The sequence below is a fragment of the Sceloporus undulatus genome, chromosome 1 (genome assembly GCF_019175285.1).
Source record: "Sceloporus undulatus isolate JIND9_A2432 ecotype Alabama chromosome 1, SceUnd_v1.1, whole genome shotgun sequence".
In the NCBI taxonomy this organism is placed as follows: domain Eukaryota; kingdom Metazoa; phylum Chordata; class Lepidosauria; order Squamata; family Phrynosomatidae; genus Sceloporus; species Sceloporus undulatus.
This window is the reverse complement of record NC_056522.1, coordinates 191,236,123-191,260,491: the sequence shown is the minus strand read 5'-3', so window position 1 is coordinate 191,260,491 and position 24,369 is coordinate 191,236,123. Positions and strand designations below refer to the sequence as shown.

Here is a 24,369-nt window from a genome sequence, read left to right as displayed (position 1 = left end):
TTAACTTATGGCAACCCCAAGGATTTTATAGGGTTTTCTTAGGCAAGGTATAGTCAGGGACATTTTTGCCCATTTCTTCCACTGAAATACACCCTACATCACCTGGCATTCATTGGTTGACCCCCATCCAAGTACTAACCAGAGCTGACCCTGCTTAGCTTCCAAGATTAGGTGGGATCTGATACCTTTGAGGTATTTAGTAGCATAATGTACATAAATAAGTTTGTGATTTTATGTCATCTATTTAAAAAAAGAAACTAAAAATTTAATTAACATTTTTGACCAATGTATATTATTATTATTATTATTATTATTATTATTGGGACTCAAAGTGGTTTAAAACATGCTTGCTATATTCTATAGCATATACAGCATCTCACCTAAAGAGGCTATGTGAAAGGACTAGGAACAGTCTTTCCAACTAAATTGTGCCTGAAGGCAAAGGATGGATGAGTCAGTTCACTTCTGGTCTGGGGTTAATTTCACATGCACTACATTAAAACCATTATATCCTGTTGTCCCATTAATCTGCATTTTTCTGTGTTTTTTTTAAGTATACAAATTTAAATATGCATTCAAATATGTCTTCTCACAAAATGCACATTTTAAACTATCTCTCCTCAAAGTACAAAGTGCTTTAGGATAAACAGATTTTAACCTAAAATAAGCTTTATTTACAGCATAGAATTTGACTGCAAAATTTAAAGAGTGCAAAATCCAAAGGATAACTGTGTTCACAAGCAGATCTAGAAGGTGTGGGTTAAGTGACTTCACTTTATAAAGGTGACTGAATGAAATTTTTAAATATACCTGTTTGTATTGAATAGTTTACAACCTGAAGATTTATTTAATACAATCTGAATTGATCTAACTAACTGTCAATCCCCCTTCATGACTTCTCAGTTTATATTTTTAAAAAGAACTTTCCCCCCTTTGCCTTTTCCTTCCCTTTGGAAGTGATACTATTTGGGATTAATGAACTCATCTTCTACATTTTGCCAGCTTTTAAATCTCCTTTAGTTTTGCAATCATGCATGCCTGCACACATTCACACACACCTTAAAACATACTTTACTCCCTATGATCCTTATGTGATTATCTTGGACCAGAATAAATGCTGATATTTCACTCCATCCTACTTTAGCTCTTTAGCAACAACTTGGAAATCTATCAAAAGGATCGGGGAGGGGGGAATCAGATGTGATACAGTGCAGGAGAACACTATATTGACATGTCACCTTGTACCATCTGGATTACACAACATGTGCTGCCCTCACTATGGTGCTTGTTTGCTATGCAGACTGGATGGGACTTCCACCTACACCTCAGTTTACAATACATATGGCCTTCAAAAATCAAGATGGTCTTGAATGAGTGCATATTTTCCAAAGCAAGATCTAAAATTATTTAATCTATCACTACATGAAGCTCCTGCTTCTATACTGTTTTGAGCAAGAATAACTTTGGAGACATGGGTAGAATAGCTGGTTATATAGACAGTGTGGTATCAAATCAACTCCTACTGAGAATCTTCTTTGTGAGTTTCATGGGGCATCTGATTAGCCATGATTGGAAACTGAATGCTGGACTATAGAGACCTTGGACCGAAGAATTCATTGAATTCATTTCATTAATTTCAGCTTATTTTGAATCAATTTACTCATACATTGTTTAGTATATGTGTGCTTTAGTTAAAAAAAAACTTAAACTCACGTCCAACTAAAAAAAACTATATAAAAAACCTACACAAGTGTGGCCCCCCAAACACTTGTCAAATTTAAATAGAGGGCCTTTTCCGCACAGCAGATACCAACTCCTATTTTGTGTGCTGCAACATTATTATTGTTGTTGTTTTTTTGTTTCGCAGGTCAAGAATAATGAGTGCATTCTAGCCAGGAGAATAGATGGTGACAAACTCCTTCAGAATTTCAGCATTCAAACTTGGCACACATTGTAGTGGGAGAGCCACCCAAATTATTTTGGGTGGCTTAAAGCCTGCCTTTCTATTTCAAGACTCTTCTGGGTAAAATGACAGGAAGCTTCCAGGCATTTTGAAGCCAAACCTCAAAAAGAGCCTGGTAATTTGGTTTGTTCTAAAGGGTCCTGATTAAGAACTATCCAGCTTTGGCTGTGCACATATCTTTGGAATTCATATGAAGGAAAGGATGAAGGGCACGTTTGCAAAATCAATTGTGCAGTTTTTATATTTACTGCACTTTTACCACATATGTCATTTATTACACAGTGGAAAACCGTTAAATGCACAGTAGTTGTGCCAAGTGGCATTATGCTTTTAACAGCTTTATTCGTTTAACAGCTCCAGCTCTCATTATATTTTGCCATGTGGTACATGAGATTTTTATTCCTTTAACTGTGTAACAGGGCTCCGTGGCATTTTCCTTTTATGTATTTCATATTGTGCCTGGGCTTTTGCTGTGTATGTGTGTGTGTGATCATTAACCCACAGGCTCCACTGAAAACAAGTGGTACACCAGGAAACATGACAAATAAGAAGGACAGAAGAAAATAAGGATGGGAAAGGCTTAGACTCTCCGCATATTAATAATACTGGTATTTCTAGAAATTAGTGCACTTTACTTTTTGCATATTGTTGAGTTTTTTCCCCACCTTTTAACTACAAATACATTCAGAAGCAAACAACGAAATCTCAGTGATCAATCCGTCTATGGCTTTCCATTCATTTGCCAGAGAAAATGGTTCAATTTCTTAAACATTTTACCTGTCAAAGATGTAGGACACCATAATTTGAAGTATCTTCACTGTATGTAGAAGTTGGAGGAGAAAAGCACTATGCGTGTTATGACCCTGCTTCTATTTCAGTATTTTTAAAGAAAAGTGATCTGTGTTTTTATTATTCATTCTGTTTAAAGAGGCGGGGGGGAGGAACATTCAGTAGCTAAAGGACAAAATGCAACTGATTCTGAACGGACTGTTGTTGATGATGACAATTTTCTTGTTACTGTTGTTACTATAGCAGAGACATGCACCTTTACTAAGTGGCAAAAGAGACAGGTCCAATATCAATCTCAAAGCTTTCTCTGGTCTCGAAAAAGAACTGCCTACTCACCTGACTTTTATTGGCAGCCACTTTGGCAAACAGAGCCTGAGACACCTTGGCCCTTTTCATCTCCTGTTGGATCTCGTCATAAATGGCAGCTGTGATGTTGATGTTGGCTCCGTCCACCTTAATGGGGAGGTCTGTTGTCGGTGTCGAGGTTTTGGCCTACCGAGAGACCATGAAAATAATAATTAAAAAAGTGCTGCTTTCAGCCCAGCCATCTGTGCAGAAATTATCAAAGGATTTCAGTCAGCTGATGCCAAACTGCATTAGCTACAGAGGGACATTTCCTGTCCATTATTCTAATCAGGTTAATTGTGATTGGAAATAATTGCAATGCATTCCTATAGGACATACACAGTGTTCTCTTTCCTTCTCATTTTCTCTCTCTCTCTCTCTCTCTCTCTCTCACACACACACACACACAGAGAGACAGACAGAGAGAGAGAGAGAGAGAGAGAGAGAGTTCTTCTCTGTCCCTCTATCAGTATATACAGATATATACAGTCAATATATACAGGCAAACATGTATTGGAAAAACTGAAATATTATGCAGAAGAGGCATTAAGTTCAAAGCAGTTGCTCAATCCAGCTAACCAACAAACACAATGTATTATATAGAGAACTATTTGGATTTTTGCTTTCCTCCCCCTTAAGAAAGCATACCTTTGAGGAAGAGCCAATTCTTCCAGAAAAAATGAGTAAATGCATAGAGGTCTCTAAATAATAAATTATTACTCAATTTAATGTACTCCCTCAAGTCTCTCTCATTCTTTATTAAAGCGATACGTATGTCATTTGAGTATGTATGTTTTCCCATCATTATGCTGGCCAGATAGTCACCTAATTTCACCTAGGAAATCAGTTGGAATGAGAAAAAAATTAATAACTCCAGGCTTGACAGTGTATTTGATGTGTTGCCCTTGGTCTCCTTAACTCATATTGCATTTCTGTGTATTCCACTGCACTCCTTTTAATTGAATGATTTCCAATCAACTTCTGTGACAACTGAAGGACAATAAACAGTGCATATTGGCACTTTCCCATGCTGAGGTATCAGAGACAGTTCTCGGGAAAGGAAAGAAATAGATGGTAAATGAATGAGATCCCATTACCCCTAAATTTGGAATCTGGCTAATAATTTCAATAATACAAGTCAGTTACACTACTGAAACACCTAATTATGTATCTAATCATAGCAAACTGCAGAATCTGTTACACCAAACAGCAGGATTTGGTGGGGTACACACACACACACACACACACACACACACACACACACACACACACAGTAACAACCAACACTGAAATCTACCAAGAAATGTAGAAAAGATAGCAATATCATTTCCCCCCATTCCAAAACCCTAAAGTACTCAAATTTGTGGGAGATGCTGAATATTTTATAGCCTGTTTTAATCTAACAATGTTGATTAATCCAGCCTCTGTAGGGAACAGATCATTACATCGCCTCTCTAAAAAGGACGTTTGGTGTTTTGTTCTAAAGAAACATATGTTTAAAAAACCCTGGTCTGCTCCTATACAAATGTCAACAGAAGGTTTAGAACCAATCTGTGAGCAGTATCAAGGGAAACAATGTTCATACAGAGGATTAACATTTGCCACTGGAACACAAATTTGTCTTTCATTTTTAATGTATTTTCTCTGCCTGCCATGTTTGGTGATTTTTAAGGCAATCTTCTAATATCGAAATGTCTCTTTTCAGTGGCAAACCTTGAAACATATATTTTATACATCAAAATTACTGCCTAGTTCCACATGAACCTGCACAAATGCTAGGATTATCTTCTAAAGTCCAAAACACATTGCAGAAATAATCCAGTTTGAGACATCTTTAACTGCCTTGACCCAATGCTAGGGAATCACAGTTTATTGTGGCATCAGAGCTCATTGACAGAGGACAATAAATGTCTCACATAACTACATTTCCCAGAATTCTCTACCATTGACCCAGGGCAATTAAAGCAATCTCAAACTGGATTATTTCTGCAGTGTGGTTTGGACCTTAGGGGGGAAACAGATTGGCAAGAAGGTTCAGCTTAAAGCTGCCCCTTCTGAAGACAGATTGTGGCTGTGGCCCCAATCCGTCTTCAACTTAGCCAAAAAAGGAGCGGCCCCATGGCCTTCATGACACTCCAGTGGTGTGTAACATATAAACGCCATGCCACCGGAATGTCATGAAACTGCCCATGTCTGGACAGTGGCCCAAATTCTGGGCAGCTTCATGATGACGTGCAGCATCAAAACGTCACACTCCAAAGCCACCCAGATAGCAGCTTAAAAGAGCCATCTGTTTGGGCCCTAAGACTCTTATTACAGTGCTAGAACCTTCAGAGGTGGGTTGGGTGGCAATGGAAGAAAGGGACTTTTCAGTTAGGGCATCCTGTATGTTGCATGTTCTTCCTAAAGAGACTGCCTGTCACCAAATCTTTAATTTATCCAGCACTAAGCAGAAACCCGTTTGTTTGCCCAGACCTCGCATAGTATCTATACTTCAATTTTCTAATGGCTTTCTTCCTTTGCGGTTCCAATAATACATTATGCTGTTTTTATCTTCTTGGTGGCTTTAACATACTAATTGTGATCTACCATGGAAATTTTGAAACTGAAGCATCAGATATCAACAATAAAATAAAGAAGACCTTGTGAGTGGACTGAAAGGCACCCCATACTATGATGTATAACCCCATATGATGCAGCTCTTGTACTAGATGAAAATCAGTTAAGGGGCAAAAGCTTCCCATAGCTGAATTTGTGGAGGAAGGGTTTTTGCTTAAAGTTACTCAACTGTAGAAGGTTCCATATATTATTCTTCACAGGCACAAGACCCATATGTATGAGTCAGACAGAACACAACGTTCTCCTCTTCTCTGCCATTGCTGCCCATCCCTCTGACTCTGCAAAGCCATTTTACTTTGAATAATGTCTATCAGTGTTTTTTACAAACTGCATCCCTGGTACACACACATGACTTTTTGAAGACTGAAAATTTGAACTTTTTTACCTTTGAAATTTAAAGCAAGAGACATGATCAGCACCTTTCTGGCTTCCACTAAACTCTATCCCATTCCTGGGGTGTGGGGCCTTAAGACCACTTGGTACTGCATCCAAAGAAGTGGGTTTACATCCATGAAAGTTTATGATAAAATAAAAACCAGTTGGTCTTAAAGGTGCTGCCAGTTTTTTTTCTTCTCCACCTCTCTCCCATCTTTTTTAAACATAAACATCTTTAACATTTAGAATATGTTTGAAAATGGGAGGGAAGGAAGGGAATACAGTCCTTATATTAGTGAAGAAGTGGGAAGGAGACTAGAGCAAAGATGCTGGAAGTCTCAGAGCATGTTTGACCAAACATGGGCTAGAGCTCATTGGAAAATCTATGCTGTGGCAGTGGTGGCAGTGAAGAAATCCTTTTTCGCTACCACCATTGCATCCGCTTAGTGTTGTGAAGTGGAGCCTTCTGCATTCCGGCCCAGAAGAGCAGTGTATAAACCACTCAGTAGCCTGCTGTGAAGAGTTTGCACAGGACTTTGCGGATAAAATCGCTCGGATCCACTCCAACTTGGATGCTGTAGTTGATACAGGTCTGGTGGATGTAACCTTGATGCCTCCTTCCCAAGTGTTGCTGGATACACTTTTGTGCAACCTGAGGTTTGTGCAACCTGAGGATGTGAAGAGAATCTTTGGAGAAGTGAGAGCCACCACATGCATACTGGATTCATGTCTATCTTGGCTGTTGAAAGCAGCCAGCAGGCGACTAGCCTATTGGGTAATGGAAGTAGTAAATGGAAGTAAATGCCTCATTACAGCAAGGCAAGTTCCCAGTTTGCCTTAAAGAAGCTGTGGTGAGGCCATTACTGAAAAAAAAATCTTCCATAGATCCCACCACATTGGAGAACTATCAGCCAGTCTCAAATATTCCCTTTTTGAGCAAGATGTTGGAATGTGTGGTGGCCAAAGGTTTTCAAAGCAGACTTGCCAGGAAGAGTTAGCACCTCTATTCAGTGACTCCCTCTGCAACTACCTTGCCAGGATTCAACAAAGGCAGTCAGGCCACTTTACTCTGAGTAGCTGCTACAGCTGACCATATTACCATCCAAGCAACCTCCTCAATTGCTGGGACTGATGAAAGAACCTTCAATGTACTGGGCAAGTTCACAACCTATTGTTTTCTCTACCCTTGATTCAGCAAGCTGCTATGATGCCTGGGACAACATGGGGACCAGGAGAAATCTGCTAGTCTATCAGCTACTCTGCTAGTCTATCAATCAGGAGTGAGGCATCAGTCTGCTCATTTAAAGGAAGCAGAATGTAATTGGCTGGAGGTTTCAAGATCTATAGTAAGGCATTGTCAAAGAGGTTCCCTGCCCTGAATCTGATAAGCATGGTTAAATGATTTAATGGGTAAGGAAACCAAGGGCTGAGGCTTTAAATAAAGCATCTTTTTAACATAATTATGTTATATGAGATTCTGGACCTTGTGAACCATGCTGGGTTTAAAGTGTCCTCCTAGGTGAGGAGACCACATATGTATCTACTTCCTTAAGGGAAGGAATGAGGTCTATGTAGCCCTCCAAATGTTTTGGACTACAACTCCCACCATTCTTTAGCTATCTGCAGTTTCTGGGAGCTGAAGTCAAAGCATCTGATTGTCTAAAAATTCCCAACCTGCTTTCGAGAAGCAAAGTGTGAATAATGTAGTTATTTCCTGAACAATGACAGGCAAGCAAAGCTGCTTCTCTGACACTCTCACCTCCTTTGCTGAACTTATAATAGTTTTATTTTTCCAGCTTCCATTTTTTGGCTTCCTTATTTTATCCACTCAAGGCAGAAAAGAGTTTGGTTCCAAATCATATTTCCCCCTCTCTGCACCATAATTTCTTCTCCCTCTTTTGTCTTTTAAGAAAGATCAGAGAATTTTCTCTATGGGTAAACCAATTTTTAAATACATCCCTAAACACATTAAAATACATTTCTACATTTTGGGGAGAAATGACCTTTTGACAGTGAAAATAAATAAATAAACATATCTTCCATGATAATGCATGCATTGTGGTTTAAACTAAAATTATTCTAAGCTGTCTTTTATAACTTTCTTGCACATGTTCATCTGGATATAAAATAAAGAAGAAGTCATCCTACTTCTTAAGCTAAGTAGTTACTGCCTCCAGATCCTGTTTCTCTTCTTTTTTGTTATTTATACATTTAGGTTTTGTTCAACTTTCATAAAGCAGTGACAAGGAATGCTTTTGCACATCTCAAACTTGTGCACCAACTTTGAGACACCAAATCTGGTCATGGTAGTACATGCCTTAGTTACATCCTATTTGGACTACTGTAACACACTCTACTTGGGACTGCCTTTGAAGAGTATTCAGAAAATTCAACTGGTCCAAACAGCTACTAACTTTGGCCCGTTCTGCAAGGGCGGAAAGTACGTGCATGGCATGTACTAGGGTTAGAAAGGGGCGTCGTTTCTGGACGCCCCTAACCCTAGTACATGCCGAGCGTGTACAAAATGGCGGTGCCCGTTCTACATGGGCACCGCCATTTTGATGTAGCGGATGCTTAGCGTCTGCACATCTCGGCGCCATTATGACACCGCAAGTGCGCCATTGGCGCCTTGCGGCGTCATAAGGGTGCTGCAAGAAGCTGCTGCATTTTGCAGCTTCTTTTTGTTGTGCTGAGGAGTCGCGCGGTTTGGCCACTGGGGCTCCTCCGCGCAGCAAATGATGGCGTCTGTAAAGGTTTACAGACGACCCTTTTTGGGCGGTCTGTAAAGCGCCTATGACAGGTTAAAAAGACTATACAATGTCCCCGTTGAAATGGTTCCAGTGGCTTCCAGTTTGTTTCTGGGCACAATTCAAAGTGTTGGTTATGACCTATAAAAGCCTAAATGGCTCAGGTTTAGACTGTTTGGCAGACTGTATCTTCGTGTATGAGCCAGCCCAGGCTCTGAGATCATCAGGAGAGGCCTATCTCTCAGACTCACCAGAAGCATGGTTGGTCAGAATTTTTGTTGTCCTTCCATTGGTAGACTAAGGAGATCGCATTACCAAAAAAGTGTCTTATCCCCAACAGGATACAATTGTGTTTTGGATTGCAAGCGGGTTTTATCACGCTCAAAAATGCCACAACTGCCACCGAGCGATTCCAACCAGCATGCAGCCCGGCCAATTTTCGAAGACGGGAAACTCCCATCTTTGAAAATCAGCCAGCTAAGCACGACTGGGATCCAGGCTGCATTTGGACTGCAGTCATCCAATGGCAGCAGCAGCATTTTTGAGTGCAATAAAAACCGCTTGCACTCTGAAACACGACTGTATCCCATCATGTGTTTTTTGGTAATGTGATAATAATTTTTATTCAGACAGGCTTGAAAAACAGAAAGTCATCAAAGAATGAGCTGGAGATGTTGAACTGTTTTAATTGTACTGTTTTTAAGCATGTTTTTTTGGTGTGGGTTTTTCGGGCTAGGTGGCCATGTTCTGTTTTTAAGCACTTTTATATTTTTAAACTGCATTTTATTCTTTTCATGAGTGATGTGTTTTAATACTGCAACAGTTTGATTCTATTTTAATGCTTACTTTTGCATGTTTTTAATTGTATTTTTTAAATTGTAAATCGCTTTGAATTTCCTTTTTGTGAAAAAAAACTGGGATAGAAATAAATATAATCTCCTCCTCATCATCATCATCATCCACAACAACAGATAGCAATGCACTACCATTTATTATGTATCTGATGTTTTTTCAAATGTTTGAAGCAAAACTACCCTGTAAACGTAGCTCAGTCCTTCAGGAACCACTTGCAAACTAATTTTTCAGTCCTACTTTAGAAGGTAGCTATGTGGACAAGGTATCATTGAGCTGCTCCTACAATATCTCCCTTGTGGCACTCCTCTCCCTAAGCTTACCAGGCAATGAAGTGAGACTGCAGTAGTGCTGAATGCAGTCCAGCTCCAACCACCCCATAATCCCTCAACCCAAGAATGTCAATGATGTGTTCATTTTCAGGGCACTGGGGATAAAAAAAAATGATCCATCAGCACATTCTATATTACTGCTGCCTCCAGATCCTATCCATGATGTGTATACCTCTCTGTATGTTGCTTAGCCATACAATTAAAAAAAAAACCTCAAAGTGTGATGGACAGCATATTGGATTTTCTGGGATTCATGATCTCTGGCCATTGTTCCACTGTGACTCCACAGACTGCCCCCTTCAACAGACAACACAAAACTGCTGAAACAGTAGTTAAACTATGAACAAGTTCAGATTTTATTTTTCATTTGCAGTGTCTAATACAAGTATATAAAGCCAGTGTGTATTTGAACAAAATGTATGCAAGATATGCAAGGAGGGGAATAAGCCTGGTTTGAAAGGGACCACACCACACTAAATGTGTGCATCCTGTCTAGTTAATGAAAAATAGCCCCACTGAGAACCCTACCCAATACACCTCATGACCATCCTGAGAGTTCTGATCTACAGATGGAGAAGAATATGCATATTGCATTCTCTCCATATCCATTCTAAAATCACTAGAGAAATAATGGTTTTCAGCATGATTTATTTTAGTGAAACCATGTTGGAAATTGTCCCCTTTGATGCTAGATTCTTCAACCACTATATTTGTCCTTAGCCAGTGTTCTCACAACAGGCCAGCTCCACAGATCTCCTTGGGTATAATAATAGTTGTTAGTTCCAAAGTTTGGTTTACACATGTCTCTCTATTGTAACTGGTTTTCTTCTCAAGCTGCAATTATCCTGGGACACATAGCATTCATTCTTCTTCATTTGACATTCTCCATGCAGCAGGAAAAGAACCTGCTATCACTCCTTCACACCAATCTCATTAAAACCCAAGGACCTAATCTAAATAAAGTTTCTGATGGACAGATTCATGCAAGAAAAAGGGGGGCAACCATTTTGGCTGTTAAAAGTCAATAATTTTTCTTTGAACTGGGCCCAGAAACCGACCAGAAAGCAGTGAAAGTCCTTAAAAGCAGGTGTAATACACTCATTGTAACAATACACAATTGACTCGGCTGCTCTGTTTTGGATGAACTGTACGTTTCTAAATATGTTTCGCTACTGGTTTATGGGAGCCTCTGTAAGCTCTAAGAGCCTTCGTAAGATCTGATTTTTAGTTGCTGCTGAGAAATTGACTTGCCATCAGCTAGATGAAGAACTGAAGCAAATCCCTTATTAGTATGGCAACCATGGGGCAAAATCATAAATGGGAAAACTTTGCCAGACATGGGGGCGCTAGTTCACAGAGAAAACAGTGACTGTCTAAACTTTACAAGTGTGCAGTGGAGAAGACAGGAGAAGACATTTCCAGTATTGAAAAAACTGGGATAGCTATTGTTTCCATGCAGTTCCATATGAACACTGATGCCTTGTGAAGCTGGGTTCATAGCCTATGTGTGTAACTTGTTCTTGTTTGAATTCTTTCATGTAGTTGCTTGAACATTCATTCTCTATATTTGCAGCATTAGTCAAATTAATAACTGACTCCACCCAGGAAGTGTTACTAGAAGAAAACACGCTCTTGGGAGCAGCAATTTCAATCCTAAAAAATTCAACCTAAGATGCATTTGGATGCATGGAATAACAAGTGGGGAAAATCCTAACAAGTGATCTCACTGATTGGAGGTTTCTGGATAGTGGGACAATTCTTAAAGCAATCAATAGGGTTGAACCTTACCTGGGGGGTTCTGGAGGAGCTTGGACTGCTGGCGGCTGAAGACACCATGCTCACATTGGGGTTCATACTCCTCTCTCTCTCATCCTGATATATACGATCTCGTTCTGTCTCAGGTAGGTTGAGGAAATTCTGCATTGCCCTCAGATTTACCAGGAGGGACTGGGAAGCTGTTCTAGGGTCTTCTTCTTTACGCAGTATCTCTGATAGCAATCCCTGGTTCAAAAAATTAAACAAAAAGGCCAAGTCTTTTTTAAAAAATTGTTGTAACCAGCCAGGTTGCAAAACTGAAAGCTTCCTCAAATGTCAAAGCACAGGGAATGTTTTGAAGAAATAAATCTCATGTGATTTATTTGGGAGCCATTATGTTCAGATTCTATCTTCCTTTTAAGAACAAACTGAACATAGAGTTGCCAAAGGGACAGGTGGGTAGCAAGACACCTTTTGTAAAGCTACAATTATAGCCAGGTGCCTCCTGCAAATATTTTCAGAACTATTAGTGCTCTCACTCTTTCTGCTTTAGGCTAGAAACACTTGGCAATCCTGTTCATCTTCAGGAATCTGCCAAGTTTGGTAAATTTAGTCCAGACATTTAAACAGCACAGGAGACTCATGAAGAAAAATGTTTGGCAGGCTTTGGATGTTACAGTTCATTCACTGTAAACCTGTCAAGTCTTTCTAAGGGGGGGAGGAGGGAATGCTGCAAATATGAAAAATCCTCATGATAATTCATTGTTAGAAATTAATAATTTGAAAATTGCTTGATGCTTCATTAAGAAAATTAGGAAGTGACAATGCTCTTATCCATCAAATATGCCTAGCTTTATTTTTTTACATGAAAGAAATCAGGTGTTTATTTACAGTATAACATGTTGCTAGGCCCTTAGAAACCTAGCAGATTTATACAGCATAAATTGACAACTTTGAGGAAATATATGTTACTGACCAATAACTAAGGTCAACATAAAGATGGTATTGAAATATGGGCTACCATAAATAAGCTTTGGATCTTTGCTTAGAAGAATTATTATTACTAACTTGCCATCTGTGTGCTATCATCCAGTAGAATATCAAGTAAAGTATAGGAATCTATATATAGCTCGTTGATCATTGCCAGAGAATAATCACAACAGCCTTGCAAAATAATGGGTCCAAAACAGTACATGAAGGCCAGAAGACCAATACTGAGCCTTGTCCTCAAAGAGTAGGGCTTGACTACTCAGTCAGTGTATGTTTTTCCGACACTGATTTTTAAAATTTCTTAACTTCTTGCCATTCCATTCAGACAAAACTTGGAAATTATAAGTTTATATCAAAAACTGAACATTAGTCTCAACTATCAGAATAGTCACAGCAGCTATTCCATGCACAGAGAAGGTACTCTGTACCTGCCTGCCATGCAGCTGTTAACAAGGAGGAATCCAGAAGTCAATCTCACACTTTCAGGTGATTAATATTCAGAGAATTATGAGGGGACGGGTGAAACTGTGAGGTCTACTTTCTTTCATATTCTTTCTTTCAAATGCCAGATTCCTCCCATTCCTTCCATTATGTTTGGGGGGAGGAACTCACCAATTTTATAAAATTCTTATTAAACAAAATGAACTGCATTTAATTCTCAGTCATCCCCAGTTGTCAGTCCTATTAGTAAAGCCAAACAGAAGCCAGCATGGGACAGCACTGTTCCTGCTCTGAAGAGGCAAACAGCCTAATCTTATGAGTCAGGAAGATATTAGGTGAGAAATGGCTGTCCCATGCCAGTTTGCATGGTAAAGGACAGCTTGCACAACTTAATTATAAATGCCTACATGGAGTTACATTTAAAATAAGGCAACAGATCGTGTCTGATCTTGGAAGCTAAGTAGAGTCAGCCCTGGTTAGTACTCTACAAGAGGACAAGTGCTTTACGCTGTATATTAGAGAAAGGAACTGGGAAAACTACCTCTAAGTATCACTTGCCTGAGAAAACTGCATGAAATTCATGGGATTGCCATAACATGAAAGGTGACTTGAAGGCACATACGTACACACAAAGAAGTTAACGTAACCAGATCCAGACAAGATGGGGAAAAGAGGGTAGAGTACACATACAAACTGGTTTTAAATACTAGAATAGAAACATTCAAAAGCCTCACTTTCTACCTGTAAAAAGTTTATTCAGCCAAGCACTGACAAAGAATACAAATTTAAGCAACAGCTGCCTAAAATTAAAAGTATTAACAAACGTTCGCAATATGCTATTGGCAAGAAAAGCTGTTGTTTTCCATTCATCAACATATCACTACTATATACACCATGTATTCAATTTTTTAAATATCCTTCATTTTTACAGTCTTAACCAGATATATCTCACAAGTTGAATTCAAGATCTGCTAAGAACAATAGAACAAAGTGAACTAAAGTTATAATTCACTTTAGTTCTTAAATCATCACTGTAATGCTCTTTATAATTCATCCATATTTGATTCATTTTTAAACTCAAAATTCCAGAAAAATCAATCAGTTCTTCATCTCTGTGCTACAGAGTTATCACCAAATTAGAATATTAATTTTAATGGCGTTTTTTTCTTACTGAATTTGTTCATAGAATATGAACAAAGCATACCAAAGTATTTCATGAAAACATATCTAGGGGAAGCCATGTTGTCTGGATATGTTTTCTAGATGTGAAGATACCATATATTAGCCACAACAGAGGAATCCTAAAGAGGAAGCCAAGGTTTCTACCTTCGACAAATATAAATCTTTTTTTTTAAAAATGGGACTGCATTTGTCATGTTTTACTTTAAAGAGTACCTAAAAGTTTTCCTAATGCAACAGTAAGCATGAAGGCTTCTTGATAAATTCAATGTTCTCTGCCTAACAAAGGAGCATGTAGCATCACAAAAGACAGAGACAACCTGGATCTCAAAGAAAGCATTTTTTTGTTTCACTAATAGAATTTAAATTTTATTTCCTGGACTTTTACGACTTTTTGTCTTACAGAACCCACATAGCCAGAAGGAAAAGTGGCCTGTCTGCATGAATATCCATCCATAACATTTTAACTGCAAACCACAACAACAAGATATTGACAAAACAAAAGCTTGTGACTAACAAAGTCATATTTTTCTTTTTCTTGTATGATTTTTAACACTTTTGCCTGATAAAGAAGCCAATGAAGCTTCAAAAGCTTGCAGCATGTATTTTGTCCATTTTGGTTGTCCCAATAAAGATATCACTGTTTTGTGTATTTTGGATGTTATTATACTAAAGTATTTCAAGACATTTATAAAACACATAGGAATGGGGTTTGCCTATATTACAGCAGATGCTCACAGCTTCTCACAATTCATAGAATTACTCACAATTCATAGAAAAACTGTTGTGCCTGCAACTAGTAGTCTTTGAAGGACTAAAAACATTTTTTCTGAATTATGGTATATACAATTCATTGTTTTCCCCTATATATTGTTCAAGTTAATTGCTGGAGATGTTTGGAAACATGCTAGAAGCACATGAAACAGAACACTGTTTGAGTGACTATTGTTGGTTATTGTTTTTCCAAAGTAATGTAAAATAAACACCCCCAAGCTGAGATGGTTCTATTTCTATACATGTGTACATACATTTGTGCACATGCATTTGCACACACACACACACAGTTTTGCATACTTTAATTCTTCAATTTGGTAACTTTCACAGGGCTTGGGATTCTAAATCTTTCAAGTATTTTATTATTGGGGTATTTTACAATCTATTTTATATTTTCAAGAAAGGTTGCAGAAGTACTCCAAGACTACAAAGTATAACCACAGCCGCCAGGTTAATACCTGTTAATAAGAAATTAATGGGCTATTCTACACATCTATACTCATTCCAGTAAAACAGAATGTAATTCAACCACATGCAATTTGCAAAGGTTTGGAATTTAGGGGGAGAGGGGGATGAAAAACTCCTTAAATTCTATGGGAAATGGTTTCATGGTTTTTACCAGAGTAACCGTGGTCATTCGTCTGCTTCACATCCATACATATGGCTGTACATTTTTGGCAAAGGAAGGGTGAACAGAGAGGCATTGATGAAAATTTGCACAGGAAAGTGCATACAATTAACCATCAATACAAATGTGCAAAAATGTGCACCAATTCAGTACACTTACGTACAGACTAGCCCAATGTCTCAAGTAAGAAATTTAATTCAATGGAAGGCAAATAGAAGACAGTGATCGCAAAGTCGATAAAACAAAACATCATGAAAGATATGTCAACGTAGATGTAATCTATCTACACACAGTAGAGTTGATGTGTGACAACGAACCAACAATCAACATTATAAAATATAAAAATAAAGTGATGCTAAATAATCTGTTCAGCCTTTTCTCACCTGCAGCAAATTAAACTTTCAATATGCAAAGCATCTTCCTTCAAGAAAAGCAAACGATCATGATTTCATTTAATTGTAATTTAATGAGGCATAATTTATTTTTAAAGTGATATACTCCAGGTGTGTGGTAAGGGAACTGGCCCATTCAGACATACTGTAGCATTGCTATTTTTGAGAAATGTCTGTACTTAGCTAGAGATTATTTTCACTTCTGCAAAATAGGTTTCTGCTACAGGGAACAAACAGGAAGATGTAACCCACAATATTCATATATTTTGGGATAAAATTTCATTGGCTAAATTAGCTCATACTATCATATAGATATGCCCCACAAGTTTTTTTTAAAAAAACTGATCAAACTAAGAAGCAAGAGTCATGCAAGTCTAGAGCTCTAATCCTAATGCTTTTATGCATGCTTGAACTCATAAAAAATCAACGTGTCTAAGGACTCAAAGAAGCTGGGTACAAGATAACAGCCTGAAATTCTGCTGTGAAGACTTGTAATGAACATTTATTGCTCAAATAATTCTCTGCACTCATATTTGTAAGCAGACTATCTTCCAACCTAAACAACATTTCAAAGATGATTTAGAGCAAGGAAGGAGGAGGATGAAAGAGAAAAAAACATGCTAATTAATATAGGATTTGATAATAAACAAAGCTATGCACAGTCAAGTTGGGTATTAACATTCAAAATTCCATTTACATTGAATATAAATTCCTATGCTTCCTTCTAAAATTCCACACTGTATCATAAAAGACCTTTAAAGATTAATTAAATGGAAGAAAGCCTAATCAGATTTGAATACATAAAAATAGCAATAGAACTTACATTTCTATACCGCTTTATAGTGCTGAGCACTCTCTAAGCAGTTTACAATGTGTAAGCTAATTGCTCTCAACAAACTGGGTGCTCATTTCACTGACCTATGAAAGGATGCAAGGCTGAGTCAACCTTGGAGCCCTGCAGGATTGAACTCACAACTTTTTCGCTGCAGTATAGGCATTTAGCCACTGCACCACCAGGGCTCCCCCTAAAAACCCTTGCTTCCAAAGGGAAAAGTTGACCGTGCTGATAATTCTAAATATATTTGGGGTGCTAGCTATGAAACTTCTCTTTATTTCTTTAAACCCAAACATGAAAATCTTTCCATGTTTAGGACGGAAATAATTTTAGTTTAAAAAAAATATGAATGGGCAAGAAAATGAAATTAGTGAAGGTTGGTGCTGCCAGTGGAAGTGGATTGATGAATCCAACCTGAGTTTTAGTCTATACAGTGGTACCTCGGGATACGAAATGACCGCGTTACGAAATTTCCGGGATACGAAAAAGTTAGCTTGGAAAAAAACTGTTCCGGGTAACGAATTATTTTTCGGGTTACGAAAAAAATTTTGGTGCTTTTCGGCGCTTTTTGGCACGAAATCGCGGCTTTCCAGCGCTAGCGAAAGGGCTTTTTCGGGTTGCGAAATCTTTCGGGTTACGAACGGCGCCACGGAACGAATTAAATTCGTAACCCGGGGTACCACTGTACTTCTGTTCTGATAGCCTTTAGGGCTGAAGGGCGGGGTATAAATACCATAATAAGTAATACATAAAAATAAATAGCTATTTTAACATTCAGTCTTAAACCTGGAATAGATTGGCACCACTAGCCTTCATTGAAAACTCATGAATTCATCCACCCAGGCCTAGGCTCTGAATACTCAGTTATTAAAAACTGGGATTTCAGTAGCTATGCATTCAATCCTAATTTAATGCTGAGATAAAGTTGTCTTTTCGTTTCTTTTTTTCAACACTATTCTTGCTCTTTCACGTTGTAATGGATCTCTTCACCAGGCTCTCCTATTACAAACATCTTTATGGAGATCAGGGACATGATTTTTACGAACTGGAAAACAGCAGTACTGACTGAATTTGGCCAGTGCAAAGTTGTGTTACCAAAATTTGATAAAACTATATTCAATACCGGGGGGGGGGGGAATCAAAATTTGAAAAGAGAATGAATGCAGCTGAAAGCAAAACTGGTAGATTTCCAATTTCCCAGCCAGTGGATGAGTTAATCCTTGAAAAATAGGGCTGGGTTATGGGGTCTCACCAGCCCCCAGGGGACCACAGAGAGCTGCATCTCCTGCAGCATACCCACACAAAAGATATTTTGATTTATTTTAATTTTTTTTGCCCCGTGCTCATGCCATGAGACCAATTTCACATGTTTTTTTTTCTCTTTGGGCCACTTTAATACATTTTTCCAGGAGGAAGTAACCCCAAAGTTGACTTTTGGAGCTGACATTAACTGTGATCCCAGCTTACAACTATGCAATTCATCTACACAATTGCATTTCATCAATGTATCTGAAGAAGAGAATTCAAATCCATCAAAACTCATGCTAAAACCAATCTTTAAAGTGCCACTACACTCCTTCTCTTTCCTTTTTACACATTTAATGGGATATTCCCTGATCTTAAAGAAATAAAAGTGGCAGATATGTAACTGTTATGAAATTCTGGAGGCAGATGAATATAGCTACAGTTTATATCATTATGTCTCATAACATGTCCTCAGTTTCAATACTGGTATTACTTTAAACTTTAATTCATTATCACATATTGGCATGAGTGAGAATCTTAAAACTAATTTAACCAATGCTTTATGTATATATATCTCAGGAGATATCTGCTTAGCCTTAGAATGGAAGCATTCTGACTGATTTGAATAAAATGTATACAGTGTGCAATGATGGGAATTCAATTTTTATTATTAAAAATGAAGTGTTTTACTCCTCAAAGAAAACTCTTCTATTACATTAGTTTAATAAACTCTCTTTTTATTAAAGTGTCACTTTTTAGGAAGGGCAATGCATATTTGTGTACCTGTGGGGAATTTTGAAGGAAGAGCAAGATTAACCACATGCAAATGCAAAGCATTATATTCAATGGAACGTGTACATTCAATGAAACATGCCCTTAGTGAAGCTTGTCTGAAAGGAAGTAACACATTGACTGTGTTCATTCAGCATCAAACAATCTATCACAATGAGTGCTATAAAAATAAAACTGAGACAGAAATCAGCCTTTCCCAGTAGTCTTATCTAGTTTCATATTTCTCTAAGGCCGCCAGGAGGAGAATGGAAGTACTGGTTTCAATTTTTCTGTAGCTACAATTAAGCCATCATCTGAATACTAAAGTAGCTAATCTTAACTACGGTTTGTTATTTATAAAGCTGGTTTGTTTTAGACATAACGCATTTACGTTTAATGACAGCTTGTTGGGTTTGGAGGACACAGCCATTCTGAATTCCCAAATTCTCTGGAAAACATTTGCTTCCAAAAGCATTTATGAGAGTTTAGGGAGAAAGCATGTATAAAGATAAACTTTGCATGCTACATATAAAGTCCAGGATCCCCCTAGTGGGACATTTTCAATGATTGCCTGTTTCCATCAACAGAAATGGAAGTGGGTGATCTCTCTCCAGGTTGCAATCTCCAATGCACTCCCAAAATTTGCTCCAAAGAGATGAGTGGTGCTCCCATCTAGTTTTTAGGCAATGCAAAGAGCTTTAGAGGAAAAGGAGGGGGGTTCTGTTGTAGTAGTGATTATATTACCATAAAGTAATATATTAGTTTTCTTATTCTGTCTATTTATTTCAGTTCAGTAAGCATTAGATGTGAAAACTGGTGTATTTCAAATTCACTGAATCAAAATACCTATACTTCCTTAAAAATCTGCATTACAACTTGAGATTCCCTTAAATTACTTTACTTGGCATATTACAAACTTCTCATGTACAACAAAGAAAGAAAGAAAGAAAGGAAGGAAGGAAGAAAGAAAGAAAGAAAGAAAGAAACCAAAAACCCTGTCAGTCTTATGAAGTAAAACATGGATTTTCCTGAAAAAATGCTATTCCTAGCTATGTCACTATCCATACCTGAGTCTACATTTATCTAAATACATATGAAGGCCATCAGCTTCATCAGCTGGACATAGAGATATTTCAAAGACACAGTTTGCCTTTGGTCACTTTCAAATTAATTCACATTTATTGGTTTTATATCAGTGTTGGTTAGTTTTATTTCAAGACTGTGGCGCATTACAGACCACCTAAAAGCGGCAGTCTGCCGGCGCTGCTGGTTGCTCTGCGAGGGAGCCGCAGCAGCCATACCGCACGCTTCCCGCACGGAGCAAAAAAGAAGCCCCAAAATAGTGCTTCTTCCCACGCCGCGGTTATGACGCCGCAAGGCGCCAATGGCGCACTCGCGACGTCATAAGCGCTGTGCGACGTGCGGACACTATGCGTCCGGCACGTAATAATGGCAGCATTTGTGTGTATAGGGCACCACCATTATTACGCCCCCATCACGTGCTATGGGTGAGGGCGGTGTGGACGCTAGGTCCCCAGCCAACCCCTAGCACGGGATGGGGGCGCCTCAAGAGCCCATCTGTAACGGGCCTGTGTTTTCAAATTATTCCTCCTTCCCAATTAAACTTCTCTCACAAGATATGTAACACCTTCACTTTCACATCTTCTCTGAATCTGACAAGTAGCTAAAACAGCATACAGTAATGAACTAGCACAATTACCTATTGTTATTAAGCTCCTACAATAAAGTTTTAGGACATGATTCATTTATTAAAATAAACATATATTTAAAAATTAAACTGAATATTTAAATAAACTGTATGATTTAAATAAAAGTATTACTGTTGCACAGAAGGATAACAAACTGCATGCCACAATTATTTCTACCAAACTTACAATTTTGAAGTTCAGTTCTAGAAATTATTATCCTAATCCAAACACCCCAAAATCATGGCATTAAAAAAACTAACACTTTTTTGTCAAAATTAAATTGCTTAAATTGCAAATTGCAAATTCCACATATTTCCCAAAAATATTTACTATTTATGAATGTATTTTATGGATGCTAATCCTACCTTTCAGGCAAACTATTTCCCTAGACAGATATTATGAGAGACCTGGTTCTTTTTAATATACACACACCAGATGCCAGAAACACAAAAGGTTTGGTGTCAGTGATACCTCAGGTGCCATAATTGGCAAGACCCTGACTAGACATTATAATATTAGAACAATAAAAATACTAGGCCATAAAGGTACCATGATAAAAGGTCATTGCAAGGAAAGTTCTGGGGCAATGACCAATGTAACTAACATTCCACTTAAGTTCCCAGAAAAGAGGAGTGAGGTGCTTTTTTGACAAAAGCACACACTGATCCCCAAAAACTTTTAGGCTTAGATTTAACTAATCAAAATTCTAATTTGACATTTCTCTCCATCCCCAATACATGTGAGTGTCAGCAATTTGTTCCAATGGATTTAGCCTAGTTTGGATCAAAGCTTCCTTTACTTCATTTAACAGATTTACTCAGATGGAAGATCTCATGGGAGAAATACTGCTAGCAAAAGGGGTTTTCAGCCTCTGAATATGTAGGTCATTGGACTTTAAAATAAATGAAAGAATAATTTATCTATTAAAAAATCCCACAGTACATATTTTATGAACCTAATTGCAGGTTAACATACAACATATCAGCACCCTGTATTAGGATTAAAAACTAGCCCATCATTTGGTAATTAATAAAAAGTTATTAGTTAATTTCTTTAAGAGCTTTCATGCATCGGGAAACCTGATTTGAAGGCAAAACTAAGTAGTGAATGAAACAAAATTATAGTAGGTTCTTGGTATTTGCTGGGGTTTGGTTCCATGACACACACACACACTGGTGGATCCCAAAATCCATGGATGCTCAAGTCCCATTAAATATAATGGCATAGTAAAATGGTGTCCCTTATTTAAAATGGATAAAGCATCTGTGAATATGGAAGGTCAACTATACTTGTTAAGCAGGGAAAGCTGCTCTGTTTTCACTCCTGGGTATAAACATACTTGTTCACTCTCAGGGCTCCAGCGGGAATACTTTGTAGCTGTCATACTATGTCTTAGGGTATATCTGCACTGTAGAAATAATGCAGTCTGACATCACATTAAGTCCTCTAGTTCCATTCTATGCAATCCTGGGATTTGCCATTCTACAAGATCTTTAGCCTTCTCTGGCAAACAGTGCTGATGCCTGACAAAACTACAAGTCCCAGGATTCTGTAGAATGGAGCCAAGGCAGTTGAAGTGGTGTCAAACTGCATTATTTCTACAGTGTAGATGTACCTACAATTAGCCAGATTTCACCCAGTTTCTAAGATGGCTATGAATTGCCTGTTTGGACCATCTAAAACCTGGAGTACAATAAAATCTTAAACTGATCATTTCAAACATATATATATATATATATATATATATATATATATATATATTCATTTGTATACCACCTTTCTGCAACAGTGGGAGAATCTTCTCATAAAATCCTGCTAAGTAATACTTTTAACTCAGGCTTCCATTCCTCCTTACCCATATCAAAGAATGTCATATGCATAAAATCTAGGACCGTCTGCAAATACTGCACATATGTCATCACTGAGTCAACTTGCATGAACTCAGTAATTGCAAAAGATCAGAAAAAGGCTCATGTCATCCCCAGAAATATTTCAAAACAGAGTAGGGAAAATAACTATGGATTTTGCCTGCACCATAAATTTCATGTGTGTGTCTGTGTGTGGTTATAGCACTTCAAAAGTTTTGAAATACAGTACAGTACATCTTTTTCTGCATTTGGGTTGTTTTACGGAATCGTAGTGTGTGGTAACAACAACTACACATGCACACATACACACTGCAAACCGCTGGAGTGATACACTGAACTCTTAAGAGTAAATTTTATTCAAGTCAGTGAGTTCTGCTCCAAGTTTTATCTTGAAACAAGACCTAGCATTCTAATGGAGCAAATGTGCAACGCTAGTTTGTTAAGAGTTTTTTTAATGGGTTTAAATTGCAGAGAAGCCTTATAGGTGCTGGGATCCCTTAATCTCTTTTTATTATAGGCCCAGTATTTCTCCTCGCCATTTTGTTTATTTTCTGTTTTGCTTTCTCTTCTGTTGTCTTTTCTAAGGCTTAATTCATCTGTGCTTTCCAATACACTCCAACACAGTATACACAGACTGCATTTTTAGAATACTAATGAATATATATTTTTCTGCTAAAGTCATTCTGAAATTAAACAGTAACTTTCTTTTCACATAATAATATAAATGGGTTCAGTGAATCATCAGAACAGACTGATATACCATAAAAAATTAAAGTGGTATGTGAGGTTTAGAGTTAGTCTGTTTCAGTATAAGAATTAAAGAAAGTAAAAAAAAAATAAAGAAGGAAAAGAATCTTGTGACACCTTTAAGCCCTTTTTTTTGCACAAGCTTTTGTGAATTACAATCTATTTCCTCAGATTCTGCAAGTACAACATTAATAACTCAGATATAAATGCACAAGTCACATAGTTGTGATAGTGGAGCCACAGTGAAATCAGAGGAATACAGATTGTCATGCTGGTCAGGGAGTTTAACATTTGGACACCTATAAACTAATGTATTCAAATTGTCAGGCATTAGGACATTAATTGTCTGAGAAGTGTTGAACCAATATATCCTCCAGTTAGGAATGTTGATTCTGTCGAAAATACTTTCATTATATATGCTAATGCAATGAAAAATGGCTATTAAAATATGTAATGTGCTACAAAACCATTATGCCAGTTCAGACCTCTGATAAAAAAATTGGAATGAAGGACTGTATCCCAATTCAGCTGTCTCCCCTTCCAGTCTTTCCTTTCCAATGGCAAAGGAATAAAGTTCCACTACACAACATGGAGAAGAGAGATTTCATCTTTAAATGTTATAGGACAATATAGTGCATGTGTGATTTCTTGGAAAGATTACAGCAGCATTCCCCGAATAAAACCCTGTGGGCCTCCCTCCTCTTCCGTGGCCAAGAGGTTGGGCTATGGGGCTTTTAGTTTGTCTGTTATGATTTTTATTGCTTGTGTATTTTAAATCTGTGTAATTGTTGATTGTGTTTTTAACGTGATGTAAGCCGCCCTGATCGTGGGAAGGGCGGGATATAAATAAAAATTTTATTATTATTATTATTTGCCTTAGTCTGTATTTGCCATTTCAGTGACAGTTTTGCTACTGTATATAGCCATATACAAGTCAACCTCATGTATAAGTTGAGCAAGGTTCTAGGGTCAAAATCAAAGAATTTCCTGGTGCTGGAGAACATTTTAACATC

At 37.8% G+C, this 24,369-nt stretch overlaps 1 protein-coding gene across 2 annotated transcripts in view; it reads right to left on the bottom strand.

The window, feature by feature from the left end:
- SATB2 (SATB homeobox 2) overlaps nucleotides 1–24,369 on the bottom strand; it is a 190,404-nt gene that overhangs the window by 56,115 nt on the left and 109,920 nt on the right. Inside the window, exons 7-8 of one of the 2 annotated variants that reach the window (XM_042480085.1) lie at nucleotides 11,811–12,023; nucleotides 3,089–3,244 (exon numbers count right to left, since the gene is read on the bottom strand). In XM_042480085.1, coding sequence (XP_042336019.1) covers nucleotides 3,089–3,244; nucleotides 11,811–12,023 — 369 coding nt within the window. The remainder of the gene's footprint in view (nucleotides 1–3,088; nucleotides 3,245–11,810; nucleotides 12,024–24,369) is intronic. The other variant, XM_042480093.1, reaches the window with a different exon arrangement.